Source organism: Diplotaxodon limnothrissa, linkage group LG7 (assembly GCF_057381915.1).
Source record: "Diplotaxodon limnothrissa isolate DT_005_m linkage group LG7, D_limnothrissa_male_GT1.1, whole genome shotgun sequence".
Lineage (NCBI taxonomy): Eukaryota > Metazoa > Chordata > Actinopteri > Cichliformes > Cichlidae > Diplotaxodon > Diplotaxodon limnothrissa.
In genome coordinates this window covers 26,179,939-26,195,778 of record NC_140602.1, presented here as the reverse complement: position 1 = coordinate 26,195,778, position 15,840 = coordinate 26,179,939, and the positions used below count along the sequence as shown (strand labels likewise).

Below are 15,840 nucleotides of genomic sequence, written 5' to 3'. Positions count from 1 at the left end.
AGGGGAAAACAGCGGCTCTTCGCGGAGCGAGAGCACGTCTTCGAGGGCACTCGCTTGGCTCTGGGCGGGCCTCGGAGACGCCGCGTTCCCCCACCTGCTGCCTCACCTGTACCGGAGCATTTGCCGTGGAGAGTGGACGTTCCACGCCGCGCTTCGGCCACTCCCTCTCTCGCCACTCCGCTCCTCGCTCCCACACCCGCCGCCTCATCCGCCGGACCTCCACCATCGCCGCGGCACAACGGCTACGCCTCCCACCTCAGCTCGACGGAGGCTACCGCGCCAGAGGCTCAGCTGTTTATCCCGGCCGCTCCCTCTTCCCGGAGAAAGCGGCGCACACGCCGCCATAAAATGGACTATTTTCAGCAATTCCCGGTGGTGAGTTCCAGCGACTGTTTTCCACCCTCGTTTGACTCTCCACTTCAACCCAATAATAAACCCGTCTTTGATTCATGGGACGTTTCCCTCCTAGAGGAGGAAGTGGACTGGGAAGAGTTTTTCTGCTCTGCTCCTCCAAAGACTGTAGATAGTGGTGGCAGGAAAACCCGAACATTCTCCCATACACCTGCCAGTAACACACACACCGTCACTATTTCCACACCCATTATTGAGCCATTGCCCACCAGCATGGGGGCCCAGTCTATGCCCACACCAGTGCCAGCTCCCAGGAGGAGGGCAGCTGCGACCCAGTCTACCTCCACACCCGCTCCTGTTTCTCGGGTGGGGGTGACTGGTGTCCAGCCACCTTCTGTGCCTGTCCCAGCGCCCAGGCTGAGGGCAGCCAGAACCCAGCCTGACCTCCCTGGAGGCTTGGAAGAGCTAACCGGTCCACCTACTACTTCACCCTTTCATCCACCTCCTGATCCAGCTTTTCACGCCCTCGCAGTATCACTGGTTAGACTAGCTGAACTGTCCCCTGCCCAGGCACCAGCCTTACGAGCCCAAGCCGTAATTTTATCTCCGTCACTAGCTCACTCTTTAGCTCAGCCATTAGCCTCACCGGCCTCTGTTTATCCGTCAGTCTCCTTAGTCCAATCAGTTCCCTCACCTGCTGTCCAGTCTCCTGCTGCCCTCCAGTCAGTTCAGCCACCTGTAGCCCAGTCTCCACCTGTCCTCCAGCCACCTGTAGCCCAGTCTCCACCTGTCCCCCAGTCACCTGTGGCCCAGTCTCCACCTGTCCCCCAGTCACCTGTAGCCCAGTCTCCACCTGTCCCCCAGTCACCTGTAGTCCAGCCTCCACCTGTCCTCCACTCTTCTGTAGTCCAGTCTGCCGCCCAGTGCCCTGTAGTCCAGTCGCCTCCTGTTCCCCAGTCACCTGTCCACCATCCCGTCCAGTCCCCGGACCTGCAGCCACAGCACCCAGAGCCAGCTGTGAGCCTTCCTGCTTCTCAGCCAGGGGTTTCCGCACCCGCTGGCCCGGCCGCTCCTCAGCCAGGGGTTTCCGCACCCGCTGGCCCGGCCGCCCCTCAGCCAGGGGTTTCTGCACCCACGCCCGGCCCGGCCTCTGCCTCAGCTGCACCCACGCCCGGCCCGGCCTCTGCCTCAGCTGCACCCACGCCCGGCCCGGCCTCTGCCTCAGCTGCACCCACGCCCGGCCCGGCCTCAGAGCCTTCGTCCGCTGCGGCCTCAGAGCCTTCGTCCGCTGCGGCCTCAGAGCCTTCGTCCGCTGCGGCCTCAGAGCCTTCAGCCTCAGCGCCTTCAGCCTCAGCGCCTTCAGCCTCAGCGCCTTCAGCCTCGCCTGGCCCAGCCTCCGCGCCTTCAGCCTCGCCTGGCCCAGCCTCCGCGCCTTCAGCCTCGCCTGGCCCAGCCTCCGCGCCTTCAGCCTCGCCTGGCCCAGCCTCCGCGCCTTCAGCCTCGCCTGGCCCAGCCTCGTTTGGGTCTGGAGCTGAACGGCCATTTTCTAGACCGCTGGCTGGGCCACTGGCCGGGCGCCATCGCCGTCGTGGGCGGCCCACAGACCCTCTTCGCCTGAGTGGCCGCCGTCGCCTTCCGCACGGCCGGCCCCCGGACCCTCTTCGCCTGAGTGGCCGCCGTCGCCTTCCGCACGGCCGGCCCCCCGACCGCCTTCGCCTGAGTGGCCGCCGTCGCCTTCCGCACGGCCGGCCCCCGGACCGCCTTCGCCTGAGTGGCCGCCGTCGCCTTCCGCACGGCCGGCCCCCCGACCGCCTTCGCCTGAGTGGCCGCCGTCGCCTTCCGCACGGCCGGCCCCCCGAACTGTGCCCACGTCGCCGCCCGCACGGTCGGCCCCCTGAACTGTCTCGTCTCGGCCACGGGCCGCGTGGACGCCCACCTGAACTGTCTCGTCTCGGCCACGGGCCGCGTGGGCGCCCACCTGAACTGTCTCGTCTCGGCCACGGGCCGCGGGGGCGCCCACCTGAACTGTCTTGGTGTGGACTCCGTCCCTCCGTCCTGGGCCCCCTCCGCCCACCCTGTTCTGGTTTTTTTTTTTCTTTCTCTTTTGGCCGTCGGGTGCCGGCCTTTGAAGGGGGGGGTACTGTCAGGGTTCCTGGGTCGTTGACCCAGTGATTTCAGTTTGTTCATGTTCAGTTTGGTTCGCCACATTAATGTTCTCACTTCCTGTCTTTTCCCGTGTCAGCTTGTCTCCCGTGTCATTAGTCAGATTATGTTCAGCCCTGTACTCACCTGTTTCCAATCATTGTCATCATTCAACCTGTGTATTTAAGTTCCTCGGTTTCACCAGTTCTCTGTCGTGTCATTGATGTTGATGTTCATGTGATGTTCTGTTGTCGTTTCCGCCTGCGTTCAGCCAGCCAGCCATTCAGCCTTCCAGTCAGTTGTCCAGCCAGCCAGCCATTTTCTCCCTTTGTTCTGTTCATCCACTCCTCATAATAAATCTGCACCTACCTGCGAGTCCTGCGTTTGGGTTCCTTCTTCCTCGCCTCCACACGACGCCTGACAGGATTAACACAATGTAATATGTAAAAATGTAAAAACTACACTCACAAATACTGAAATCAGAGAAAAACTAATTATAAAAGACAAATACAAATTTCCACTATGTGGATGTACATATGTGTATGGCTCACTTTACTGTAAATTGTTTCTTCAGTCAGTGAAATGGTGGTTCAGCTTCAGCAGCAGTTGGCTCTCAAGGTTCTTGCTGTGAAGCTGTGACCGTTTGGCAGTGAACAGGAGTCCTGTATGACTAAAAAATCTCTCACAGGCTGCAGATGCAGGAAGAGCTGTATTGACTTTGATCGACAGCTTCTTGATCTGAGGAAAGCCATACAATACATCCATACCTCCAGTGAATGGATATGAAAGGTACCTCTCCAGTTCCTCTGCTTCTGGCTTTCCTGACCCCATGGATCCATCATCTTAGTCAGTTAGGCTGCTGTTTGTGCTGGCCTCATCCAGCTCTGTGTCTAGGTGATGTCTGATGAAGTGGAGACCTGTGGAAAGATGTATGGTTTTCAAAAGAATTAGGTCTGGTCATTATAGTGCTGTATACACTGCCAAGCTGCAGATGTTTGCTTGGAGCTAGCCTCCAAAAGCTGGCCATACACTGTGCGATTTTTGGCCGATTTTGAGCCGATTTTTCAGTTGTGCAACCGTTTTGGGGATCGGCCTGTGTCTTGCCTTAATCGTGTGTGCATCATGTAGTATACTTGGGGTAACGAGCAGTTAACACCTCACGACCAGCTCCCAATCATCAATCGTATGGTCGCATGATAATCAAACCAGTTTGAAATCCTGTCGCCTATCACACTGCGCACGCACAAACACAGAAATGAAAGAAAAGGTGGAGCAGCATGCAGTGCAGCGTGTGATCTGGACACAAGAGATGGAGGCACAACTTGTAGGATAAGGCAAGCTCATCCGAGTACGTAAGCGGAGAGCTGCCACCCAGCTGCAGACTGTTTAAACTAAACAAGCTGCTATTTGACATAATAAACCCTGTCAGCCGCAGTATTGCCTTCTGTTTTAACAGTTAAAGCAGTAGACACGAGCTGTTTGCATGTGCGTTGAACTCCAGGGTCATTAACCAGGCTACCTGTTACCTTATAGCTCACGCTAACTAACAAGCGAGCAGTTAAAAGGACAGCCGAGGCTGCACAAAACACCCACAAACTTATCTCACTACAACTTAGCGCCGAAAATATGACTGCCAGCTAGTGATGGTAAATTTGATTCTTTTTACTGAATCGAGTTTTAATGAGTCACTCACCAAAGTGAATCGAATTTTGGAGTCATTTGATTCACTGAGTCAGTCGACCAGAGAGTGCAAAAAATGTACATTTTCACTCAAACTTAATTTGTTTCTCTTTTCATGTAAATCCCACTGCTAAGATGAATGATTCAAAAAAAAAAAAAAACCCCAACTATTTTATAGAGCAAAAAAGACCAAAAACATTTCTAAAATTAAGCAATTTCCTATCAAAATTGCTTAATAAGATAAGATAAGATAAGATAACCTTTATTAGTCCCACACGTGGGAAATTTGTTTTGTCACAGCAGGAAGTGGACAGTGCAAAAGTTATGAGGCAAAAATTAGAATACAATAAGAATAAATACAGTACACAACTGTACAGAATAGAATAAAATAAAATACTATATACAGTAGAATAAAATAAAATAAATATACAATAAGATAAAAATAGAATACAAATACAAATGCTATATACAACTGAGTAAAAATACAACGATGACAGAAAGGATTATTGCACTTAGTATTATTGCATATGTATGGATGTGTGTGCTTGATCAGTTAAAGTCTTTATTATGGAGTCTGACAGCAGTGGGGAAGAAAGACCTGCGAAATCTCTCCGTCCCACACCGTGGGTGCCGCAGTCTCCCACTGAAGGAGCTGCTCAGTGCTGTCACAGTCTGCTGCATGGGGTGGGAGATGTTGTCCATCAGGGATGACAGCTTAGCCGCCGTTCTCCTGTCACTCACCACCTCCACTGGGTCCAGAGGGCATCCTAGAACAGAGCTGGCCCTTCGGATCACCCTGTTCAGTCTCTTCCTGTCCCCAGCAGAGATGCTGCCGCCCCAGCAGACCACGCCATAAAAGATAGCAGAAGCCACAACAGAGTCATAGAAGGTCTTCAGGAGTGGGCCCTCCACCCCAAACGACCTGAGTCTCCGCAGCAGGTACAGCCTGCTCTGCCCTTTCCTGTAGAGGGCGTCTGAGTTATGAGTCCAGTCCAGTCTATTGTTCAGATGAACACCAAGGTACCTGTAGCTGTCCACAGCCTCAATGTCCATACCTTGGATGTTCAGTGGTTGCAGTGGAGAATGCTTGTGCCTGCGGAAGTCTACCACCAGTTCCTTGGTTTTACTGGCGTTGATCTGGAGGTAGTTCAGCTGGCACCAGTCCACAAAGTCTTGGGTCAGACCTCTGTACTCCTTGTCGTCCCCATCAGTGATGAGGCCGACTATTGCAGAGTCATCAGAGAACTTCTGCAGGAAGCACTGGGTGGAATTGTGGGAGAAGTCTGCAGTGTAGATGGTGAAGAGGAACGGAGCCAGAACCGTTCCCTGTGGGGCCCCCGTACTGCAGACGACCCTGTCCGACACACAGCCCTGAGTCCTCACATACTGTGGTCGGTCGGTGAGGTAGTCCAGGATCCAGGTAGTGAGGTGATGGTCCACTCCAGAGTTCTCCAGCTTGTCCTTCAGAACCGAGGGAAGAATAGTGTTGAAGGCACTGGAGAAATCAAAGAACATGATTCTCACAGTGCTTCCAGCGGTCTCCAGGTGAGCGAGGGAACGATGTAGGAGGTGAATGACGGCATCATCCGCTCCAATGCCAGGCTGGTAGGCAAACTGAAGTGGGTCCAGTGATGAGCTTGTTAGGCGCCGAAGCTGAGCCAGGACCAACCGCTCCAGGGTCTTCATCAGGTGGGATGTCAGAGCCACCGGCCTGTAGCTGTTGAGGTCCTTGGGGCGTGAAGTCTTTGGCACTGGTACAACACAGGAGGTTTTCCAGAGCTGTGGGACTCTTCCCAACCTCAGGCTCAGGTTGAAGAGGTGCTCCATCACCACACACAGTTGGTCCGCGCAGGACCTGACGACCCTCGAGCTGATGCCATCTGGACCCGCTGCCTTCTTGCCATTAATCCTCCTCAGTTCCTTCCTAACCTGGGTGGTTGAGAGAGACAGGCTGGAGCCTTGTGTTGAGTGTGTATTGGATGCTGTTGTTGGGGGTGGGGGGGAGTGAGCAGGGTGAATAGAGGAGGTGTGAAGTGTCTGAGGTGGAACAGCAGCAGTGGGGGTGGGTGAGTCTGCAGCCGATGTTGCAGACTGCCTCATGGCTGAGTCAAATCTGTTGAAGAAATGATTCAGTTCATTTGCCCATCTCACATCCCTCCCAGGCAGAGAGTTCTGCTGTTTGTGGCCCGAGATGGTTCTGAGGCCTCTCCAGACTTCACCAACGTTGTTTTGTTGAAGCTGGTTCTCCATCTTCTGCCTGTAGCTCTCCTTCCCATTCCTTATCAGTCCCCTCAGCTCTCTCTGCACCCTTTTCAACTCCTCTTTGTCTCTGGATTTGAAGGCCCTCCTCTTCTGCTTGAGGACGGTTTTAATTTCTGGGGTAATCCAAGGTTTGTTGTTGGAGAAACACCGTACAGTCCTGGTAGGTACAGTGTTATCCACACAGAAGTTTATATAGTCAGTAATGCATGTAGTAAGGCTGTCGATGTCCTCACCGTGGTCATCACAAATCACCTCCCACACAGTCGACTCAAAACAATCCTTAAGAGCCTCCTCGCTCTCCTCTGACCATCTCTGTACTGTGCGGGTGGCTGGTGGCTCCCTGCGCACTAAGGGCTCATACACAGGGACAAGGTGCACCAGGTTGTGATCAGATCTGCCCAGGGGAGGGAGAGGTGATGAACTGTATGCCTCTTCTGCATTGGCATACAGTAAGTCCAGTGTTTTATTGACTCTGGTTGGGCAGGTCACATACTGGGTGAAGGTGGGCAGTGTGGAGTCCAGTGAGGCATGATTGAAGTCCCCTGATATTATGAGAAGGGCTCTCGGTGATTGTGTTTGCAGTCTGCTGACCACAAAACATTTATTTTGTTTATTTTTATTTTATTAGTATTTTCCTTAAATGTGTTAAATATATATTTTCTCATCCAAATGTCCACTGAGCTGTGAGCCAGGGGGCGGTAATGCACCTTAACATTGGTTGCCAACCAAGAAGAAGAAGCTGTGAGCCAGGAGGGAGGGGGTGAGTGAGTGAGTGAGTGAGTGATTCGCTTACGCTTACGATTCAGCACAGGAGGGAGGGGGTTAGTGAGTGAGTGAGTGAGTGAGTGAGTGAGTGATTCGTTTGCTCTATGATTCAGCACAGGAGGGAGGGGGTGAGTAGCTCAAATGTGCTGTTAGCATGTTAGCAGAGCGATGCTACTGTGAACCGAGGAGCTATTTTCTTGATGTGAGCTTCTACTCAGGGTTTTTTCTTCCAGTTCAGAGCAGAAATACTTTTGTTAAGAAACTGGCTGTTGTCCCCCCCCCCACAATTTTAATTATAAGCTAGATATATTTCTACTAAGCAAATTAGTTTGCTAACAGAAACAGGGATGAGTCAGTGAGTCAGTTGGGCTTGTGAATCATGATTCACGAGTCAGTAAAGTGATTCTCGAGTATTGAACGATTCGTTCACGAATCGAACATCACTACTGCCAGCTCAAGCTCGACACAGCTGCTGTAACATAAGACTGACATCCAGCTAACCACAGCTAAAAAGATATTTAGAGAAAACTTACCATTTCCTCAGGTTACACGAATTGAGTTGTTTCATGCTGAAAAGTTGTTGTTTTGGCTCTCACTGAAGACACCGACATGGCCACATCTTATTGGTGAAAAAATTACCGGAAATTCCACTGACGGCATGTTATCTAATGTGTTAAACTAATTTTTTTTTTTTAAAGTAACGAGTCGAATTTTGCAAATGTAGCAGAGTAAAAGTACCGTTTCTTCTTCATAATTGTACTCAAGTAAAAGTAAAAAGTATCGTGCAAAAAAGGTACTTAAAAAGTATATATTTTTTTACAAACTTACTCAAGTAAATGTAACGGAGTAAACGTAGCTCTTACTACCCACCTCTGCTTGTAGCTAACTCCGTTTTATCCATCTGTCTCTGGTTAACAATAACTGGACCTAGGCAAGCTGAGAGGCCAGCAGATTTCTTTCTGGGGGATAAACCTACAAATAAGACAAGTGCGTATACAAAGATAAGCAACACTGAGTAGTCTTCACCTTCTCCAGATGAAACAACTAGAATTCCATTTGGGAGCCCTTGTGACAGTGACGGACACTGTTGTTGTTCTAAAGACAATAAAGTACACCACATTTAGACTATAGAGAAAAGAACAACACCAGTTTGGAAAATCTGACAAATTTGTATTTGGAGAACAACAGACAATCGTAATATTGTCAAAATATTATTCTCAGATACTAACCAGTATTAAAATTTAACAGATATCAGATTAGATACTTTTTCATAACACAATCAATACCAATAGTGCTGTCTTTGCTTCCTCCAGGTGAGACAAATACAACACTGTGTAGACAGTCAGGCACACAGCACCTCCTCTCACTAACAGTAGTTGGCATTCACAATTATGAACAACACTTTAGAAGGAATTTTGAGAAGTCAGTAAAGCTCCTGTTTGAACAAAAAGTTCTTAACAGTTGTTATAAATGTTTACCTGGCCAGGATACAAATTAATGTTAGCCACTTAACTATTAGAGGTTACCATGTAGCCACAAACTCAGGGAACACAAGCTAATGTACTCTTAATGCCAGTGCCAAGCCCGAATAATTGGGGGGACTGTGTCAGGAAGCCTATCCAGCATAAAATCTTTGATAAATCAAGCGCTCATCTGCTGTGGCAACCACTGAAAAACAAAAATAATAATAATAATAATAAAATAAGAAAGCCTTTATTAGTCCGAGAGTGGTTTTTATTTTGTTTGTTTTGGTTTGTTTTTTGGTTTGTTTATTGGCACTATAATAACTGAATTAAAAATTATATATATATAATATACACACTTTACTAGTTTCTTAACATATTTCTGGTCTACACCAGTCACCTTTAAAATAGTGTTGTGACAGATTTATTATTATTATTATCATCATCATCATCATCATCATCATCATCATCATCCTCATTATTATTTTTGTATTGCTTTCAGCTTCTTCTTTTAAAAAAAAAAAAAAAATGCCTCTTTACCGTTTTCCCCAGGGATCAAAATTGAGCTGGAGATCCCAGTATTGCAACAACCCTTCCTTCCTCATATACCAAAGTCTGTTCAAGTTCATACATACACCTGGCTATAAGTGTATCTAAACAATGGTTGAACTGCGAGTTTCTACCTGCCTTATGAACTTTGCTGTATCCATCAGAACTAGATGATGGGTGATGATGATGATGGCAGTAGATTCCAGGTAAATAGATAAAGCCAGCAACTTCTTATTGGATGCTGCACAGTGGGAAAAAAAAGAAATATATATATATTATATATATATATATATATATATATATATATATATATATATATACACACGCATTGTCTCTGTGAGCTGCACTTTGTTTCTGTGCAGCTCACCGACTTCTTTTTATCCTTTCCTTCAGTTAATTCTGCTTTATTTTTTTATTTATTTGCCCCTTTTTCTACGCCTCTTTGCCATTAAGACACACACTTAGTGAGCCTTGCACACGCAAACTCATCATAATAGGGAGCAAACACCTTTCATCCTAAGTACAGTGTAGATTCTTAAGCTGAGCGTACTCACACGTGCCTGAACATTTTCCCAGTGGGAACATGGAGAACACGCAAGCATTTTTCAGGTATGCGCAGGAAGTCACCAAGACGCATCCATAAAAAAGGAGGGGTGGTGGCGGGGGGGCGTAAAAGCGTGCCAGCACTGTACACTGTGGGCTCATGTGCACGATTGAGTCAAATGCATTCAGAACTAGCTACAGTCCCAAAATCTATTTTTAATTGAAACATACAAACAGCTTGAGAAGCAAACTGGCAGCTTTGTAAACTGCTACTAAATGATTAACTGATTATTGACTGCAGAATCCGAAGCTCCAACATGTTCCCATAGATCACAAAAACGTTATCAATTACATGCGACATGTGTAGCTACATTTACAGAAAATTTAAATGTAATGTAATTAAAATTTACCTGCCAAATATCACCGGTAAATCTTCAGGAATCTTTTTTATCCTAGTAAGAAGAGGTTTTTTCGTCAGCTTCGCAAGTCAGCCAGTTGTCTTGTGTCTCCAGCAGTTAGTAACATCACATTAAACCTGTTCAGTCAAATTCCTCCACTGAGTTTCGATCCAGCATCCGCAAACAAAAAAGTGATGTGAAAATTCACCTTTTCCTCCGTGTCTTTAGTTAGAGATCAGCGCTGATCATAGTTCTGTCAGAGAAATTGTCATGTCTTCAGGTTAATATCAACCCTGATCGCCTGCAAGTGTAGGTTCGACTCACACGGGAAAATCCCAGGACCCTCCCTCTCCAGTCCTGATTGGTCTCATATCAAAGTGTCCGACAATTCAGAGAATGGACCTTATAAGAGCAGCCGGTTGCGTCCACAAGAGAGAAGCGCATGCTTTTCTTCGCCTCTCGCAGCTCTCCAAAGTGCAGTGTGCGGCTGGCCTACGTCACAGAAAACACTGGCGGCTCTCGTGCTCGTCACACGAAGCTGATGAGAGTTTCATGTCAAGCTCCCCCTAACAGAACCAGTGACAGACTTGTGCAGGGACTGCACGATCCTGGACCAAACTGAAATGATGTCAGTCACATCATAGAAGAGAAGAAAAGAAGCCCGACTGGTGCTGTCACACATAAGGTTAATAAGCTAAGAGAATACTGCACAGGTAGAGGGGTTTCCGAAGTTAAAGCAGCAGAGATGGAGAAAAGACGCCACCTAGCGGACACAAGTCGTAGTTACAACTAGATGCCGGTTCTCCGATGTCAATTCATTATGTCTATAATAAATAAAATCACAATAGTCACTTTAAGGTACGTTACACTAGAAGATAAAGAGACAATTAGATCCTATTACTGTGGGAAGGCGATGGTGTGAAGGAACCTCTTAACAGAAAGTAACAGAACCAGGCTCAGAGAGGGAGCCATTTGCCCCGACTGGCTGGGACTGAGTGGAAAGAGAAGAGAAAATGAGTTCATAGAGAACAAAACACAAAATATGGAAATGAAGATAAAGTATATATACAACTTCAAAATAGGAAAGGAGTTTTGTCTTTTGTTTTTTAAGTATTGCTATTTAAAAAAAAAAAAAAACACATTTCATCCACCAGAAACAGTTATAAACTTGGCACCTAAAACCTGGTTTTAAAAATGTGTGTCTGCAGGCATCGAAATGCAAAATGCATGCAGACAAAAACATACAAAATCCAATTTTTAATTATTCCATGCAGGACAACATTTGTTTATGTTTTCTCTTCAGTTTGTTTGTTTTTTTGCTGTTTGTTGTGGGGGAGAGGTGTTTATTTGCTACAAGAACACATACATAATGTCAGCTGTTTGCAAACAAACACACAGATCTCTGGATTTCTTAATGAAATGAAATGCAGTGAGTAAAAAGTAACACTATAACTAAAAAGCCTCTTAGGAAGGTTTTTGTTATGATCACCTGCATCTTGTTTTTTATGATCATAATGGTGTATAGAATTTGGTTGTAATCTACCTGCAACAAAACTAGCTGGACATAAAATATAACTCTGTGTGCCACAATTCATTTTGCCTGCCAGGACAAAAAGCAATACATGATGATGCCAATCATTTGCTGAAAACAAGACCAATAGTTTTTGCTCTTGTTTTGCTCCTACAGTGTTTCCAATCATGAAACAAATTTAAATATTAGACAAAGCTAACACAAGTAAACACAAAATGCAGTTTCTAAATGAAGGTGTTTATTATTAATTGGGGAAAAAATCCAAACCTACATGGCCCTGTGTGCAAAAGGAATGATTTGATATCCTCGTGTCGGTGCTGGATTGGCAGACAGAGGCGGTTTCTCGCAAGTTAAGTAGATTTTTTTTAAGGCGGTTTTTTCCAAAGTCGCAAAAGTATGACGTCACAACAATTTGATTGGTCACTTGCAATGTTGAACCTTGAACCAACATTTATTATGATGATGTGGGAACAACACCGACACGAGGATATCAAATCGTGCGAGTGAACACCATCCCCACAGACACAGCGGCCAGGCAAGCAGAAGAACAGCACCTCAAGAAGAGTAAATGTGGTTATTCCAGCTGGACTTTTGTCAAAGCTGGGAAGGCACCAAAAGAAAGCTCCAGCCGATCCAGGAGAAAAGGACAACCGCTGCCTAAGCAAAAACCTGTAGTGATCCCATGTGTGTCAGGAGTATCGGAGCAGTTGAGACACATTTTTTCTAAACACCAGGTCTCTGTGGCTTTTAAACCCCAAAACACACTGCGCCAAAAATGGGTCCACCCCAAGGATCGGGTCCCCCGACACAAACAGAGTAACATAGTTTACGCTGTTAAATGCCAGGAGGATTGTCAGGATTTATACATCGGGGAAACAAAACAACCTCTGGCAAAGCGGATGGCACAACACAGAAGAGCCACCTCGTCAGGCCAGGACTCTGTAGTCTATTCACACCTACAGGCCCGTGGACACTCTTTCAATGATGAGGATGTACACATCTTGGACAGGGAGGAACGCTGGTTTGAGCGCGGAGTCAAGGAGGCCATTTACCTGAAAAGGGAAAGACCATCTCTGAATCGAGGAGGGGAGAGTTTGCTGGAGAGTCGGCGCAGTGGCAGGATGCCTGCTGTGTTGCCTGGGATTACTCCTTATCCCCTACCCAACCCCGTTGCTGGTCACGTGCTCTATAATGTTGTACTGTGGACATTTATGTGCTTTCTGTGCAGAGGAGTTTTTTTGTTTCCTGTTCTCATATAGCCCAGCATGAGTAGAGGTCTCTTTTTTTCCTCTTGTACTTTTCCCATTGTAGTGTACATTTCAGTGGTTTTTCTGTAATGCAACCGTTTTCTGACTTGTGTCCCCATGTGATGTCTGTGTTGTGTGTGTAAGGTCGGGGGGCGGGTTCATTTCACTGCAGGGCAACCTGCCACTGCATGTGGTGAATAAAATTTGATGAACTTGATGAACTTGAACTTGATGAACTATGAACTACTTAAATATACTTTGTTACACTCTACATTCATTCATATTTTAATTGTCCCTATAGATATTGACAGTTAACCATGTCATGTAATGATCAAACCTTTTAATTTAGCCTTTATTTGTTATTAACATTTTAATACACTTTACAAACACAGGCCAACATATTTATTTTTCACAAACAACTTTTTTCCAGAGATCCCCAAAGGACAACTACTGCAGACATGATGTATAGAATTTGATGCTGGAAATTAAACTTATAGTCAGTCTGAATGCACAGTTTTCAGTAGTACATTTTTATGTGTACTGATGTGCTTTCAGTATTTTATTGCTTCTTTTCCTAAAGGAATGGTTTGAAAAATTTCTTCACCACTTGTCATTTTCACTAATAATTTTTTGTAATATATTAGATATTTATTTAATTATAGTAGTAAAAACATTTTAGAATTCATCAGTCAAAAAGCAGTGCACCTTATCCAGTTTATCCTGTTAAATCGGTATAGTGCAGGAAGATATTTTGGTTTGTGTGAGTATTTGGTGGGGGAACAATTGTCTCTGCTTGTCTTTCTGTAAAAGTAGTTTATGATTTAATGATCATATGAAGTGGCAGCTTCCTACTACAAAAGCCATTACACCCGTTAACTATTTCTATTAAGAAGACATTTTTAATAAGTAATATTGAAACTGAATCCAAAGGTCATAATCAATATCTTCATAGCAATGCATTATATACTGATTGCCACAGAAGAGCTTCCATTGTCGTCTCACCTAACTATGTCTTTAGCCAAATATTTTCATCTTGGATTGACTTTGGAACTCATGTCATCATCTTGACTACAGGTGAGAAAATGAGGTAGGGTTTCTGCCACCATACAGATTCTCTCTGAGAAAAACCACCATCTTTTTCCAGGCATCCTCCTGAGCTCGAGAATGTTCCACCGTTTGTCCACCCCACAGACACATCACTGCAAAAACAAAACAGACATCAGGACTCCCCAAAAAACTGCTGTTACCAAAACTGGTACCGCAAGAAATTTACTGATAATTTGCATGTGTAGTCCAGAGTTTTTTTCACAATCATTTTCTTGCCACAAAATTACCTGAACATCAACTTTAAATAACATTCATTTCTCAAACCTGCCAAAATGTGGACCCCTCTGGTCCTCAAAGAACAACTGAGACAGTCTACAACCTTGCAGTGTGAAAGTGAACCTACCCTTCTCTTCTATTTCAACGGTCTTGAAGGTGCTAGATCTGGCATGTGGTGTGTAGGGCGGTTCGATCAAGTGACCTGCATTTGGGTATGACAGGACAGTGAGCAGATGACTGTTCCCCGCTCGTGCCATCATTTCCTTAATCTGGAAAACATGAAAGTAAAACGTTCTTATATTTTTGAAATAGTTTTGTTGTGTCTTTTTTATGTGAAGCCCTTTAGTTGTCACATAATTTATTCTTTACAGACACAAACTTGAAAACATTTTATCTAAAAAAATCATGTTGATACTTACTAGCCAGAGAACTCACAAAATTATGTCTAATGATCTTCAATAAGTTATTACCCATCCCAAATGTAATGCACCAAAAACCTGAGAAATTTCGATTTGAATTTTATAGTTTTGATCCCCTTTACCCCCTATATGCTTTATTTTCTGTTTTATTTAGTAGAATTTTTTCAAATATATTTTTGAGATTTTTGTGAAGTGAAATATTGTTCCAATTGGATGTTGCAGGCAATTATATATTTAACTGACAATCCAGGAACGGGAGGATAACGCAAGTGATGTACCAGTACCGAGTGACTAAACTGCTGGGGGATGGATCTGAAATGCCATAGAAATGCAGCACGTCCTAACCTCTCTACTTTTGGTAAAGGTAATGAAGGAGCAGGGAGTGGCAACCAGCAGGGCTATGACCTCCTTCTGGATAGCAAAGCACTGCCCTCTGGCTATCTTAGGTAGAAAACCATGGCTGTCTACTTAAACTACTTGTGGTTCCATCTGCTATATCTGAGCCAGACACAAGCTCGATGCTATAGGAAGCAGCACTCCGTGTGGTAAAGCTGAACAAAGCCCACAGAAAAACAAGGGTTGGAGCCAGGGGCTACAAAAGCCTCCTCCCTGTTTCTGAAAGATTTCAGGACCAAGCCTCTTCCTGCTACCTCCCTGGGTGGCCAGTGTCCTGGGGGACTCTTGGAGCTGCCCCAGTGTCCCCTGGGGCATCAGCTGTCCTGGGAGACTCTTGGGGGCAAACCCTTCGATGGTTTATAAAATGATGCAGGGTTATCATTTATAGTTCCTGTGTTGGCCATCAGTGATGGCATTAACCACTTTTTTTCCCAATGGTGACACATCCTCAGCACGGGGAGGTTCAAGCAATGGAAAGCTCCACTTTTCTGACAAGGAAGGGCTATCAGGGAGATGACAATCATCAGGCTATTTTGGCTTACACATGTCTGCAGCATCGCTTGGAGATCTGGGGCATTGCCTAGAACACCTAAGCCTGAACCTCAACTGGAGGTTGACAGGTTGCCCCAGTCTGTGGTTACTACTCTGTTGGGAGTCCGTGCTACATCAACCAGGGCAGTTTGCTGAGGAATGTTCAAAGCAATGCATGCAGATTCTTTTAACCCTCTCAGGCTCAAATTAAACTTAAACTTTTTATTGCTAATGCACAAC

The 15,840-nt window shown here is 46.1% G+C and overlaps 1 protein-coding gene across 1 annotated transcript in view; it reads right to left on the bottom strand.

Moving 5' to 3' along the window:
• Positions 1-13,389: 13,389 nt before the first annotated feature.
• Positions 13,390-15,840, bottom strand: part of LOC146628375 (peroxisomal succinyl-coenzyme A thioesterase-like) — a 28,935-nt gene continuing 26,484 nt past the window's right edge. The window contains exons 10-11 of the mRNA XM_085359481.1: positions 14,382-14,523; positions 13,390-14,130 (exon numbers count right to left, since the gene is read on the bottom strand). Coding sequence (XP_085215607.1) covers positions 14,000-14,130; positions 14,382-14,523 — 273 coding nt within the window. The 3' untranslated portion in view covers positions 13,390-13,999. The remainder of the gene's footprint in view (positions 14,131-14,381; positions 14,524-15,840) is intronic.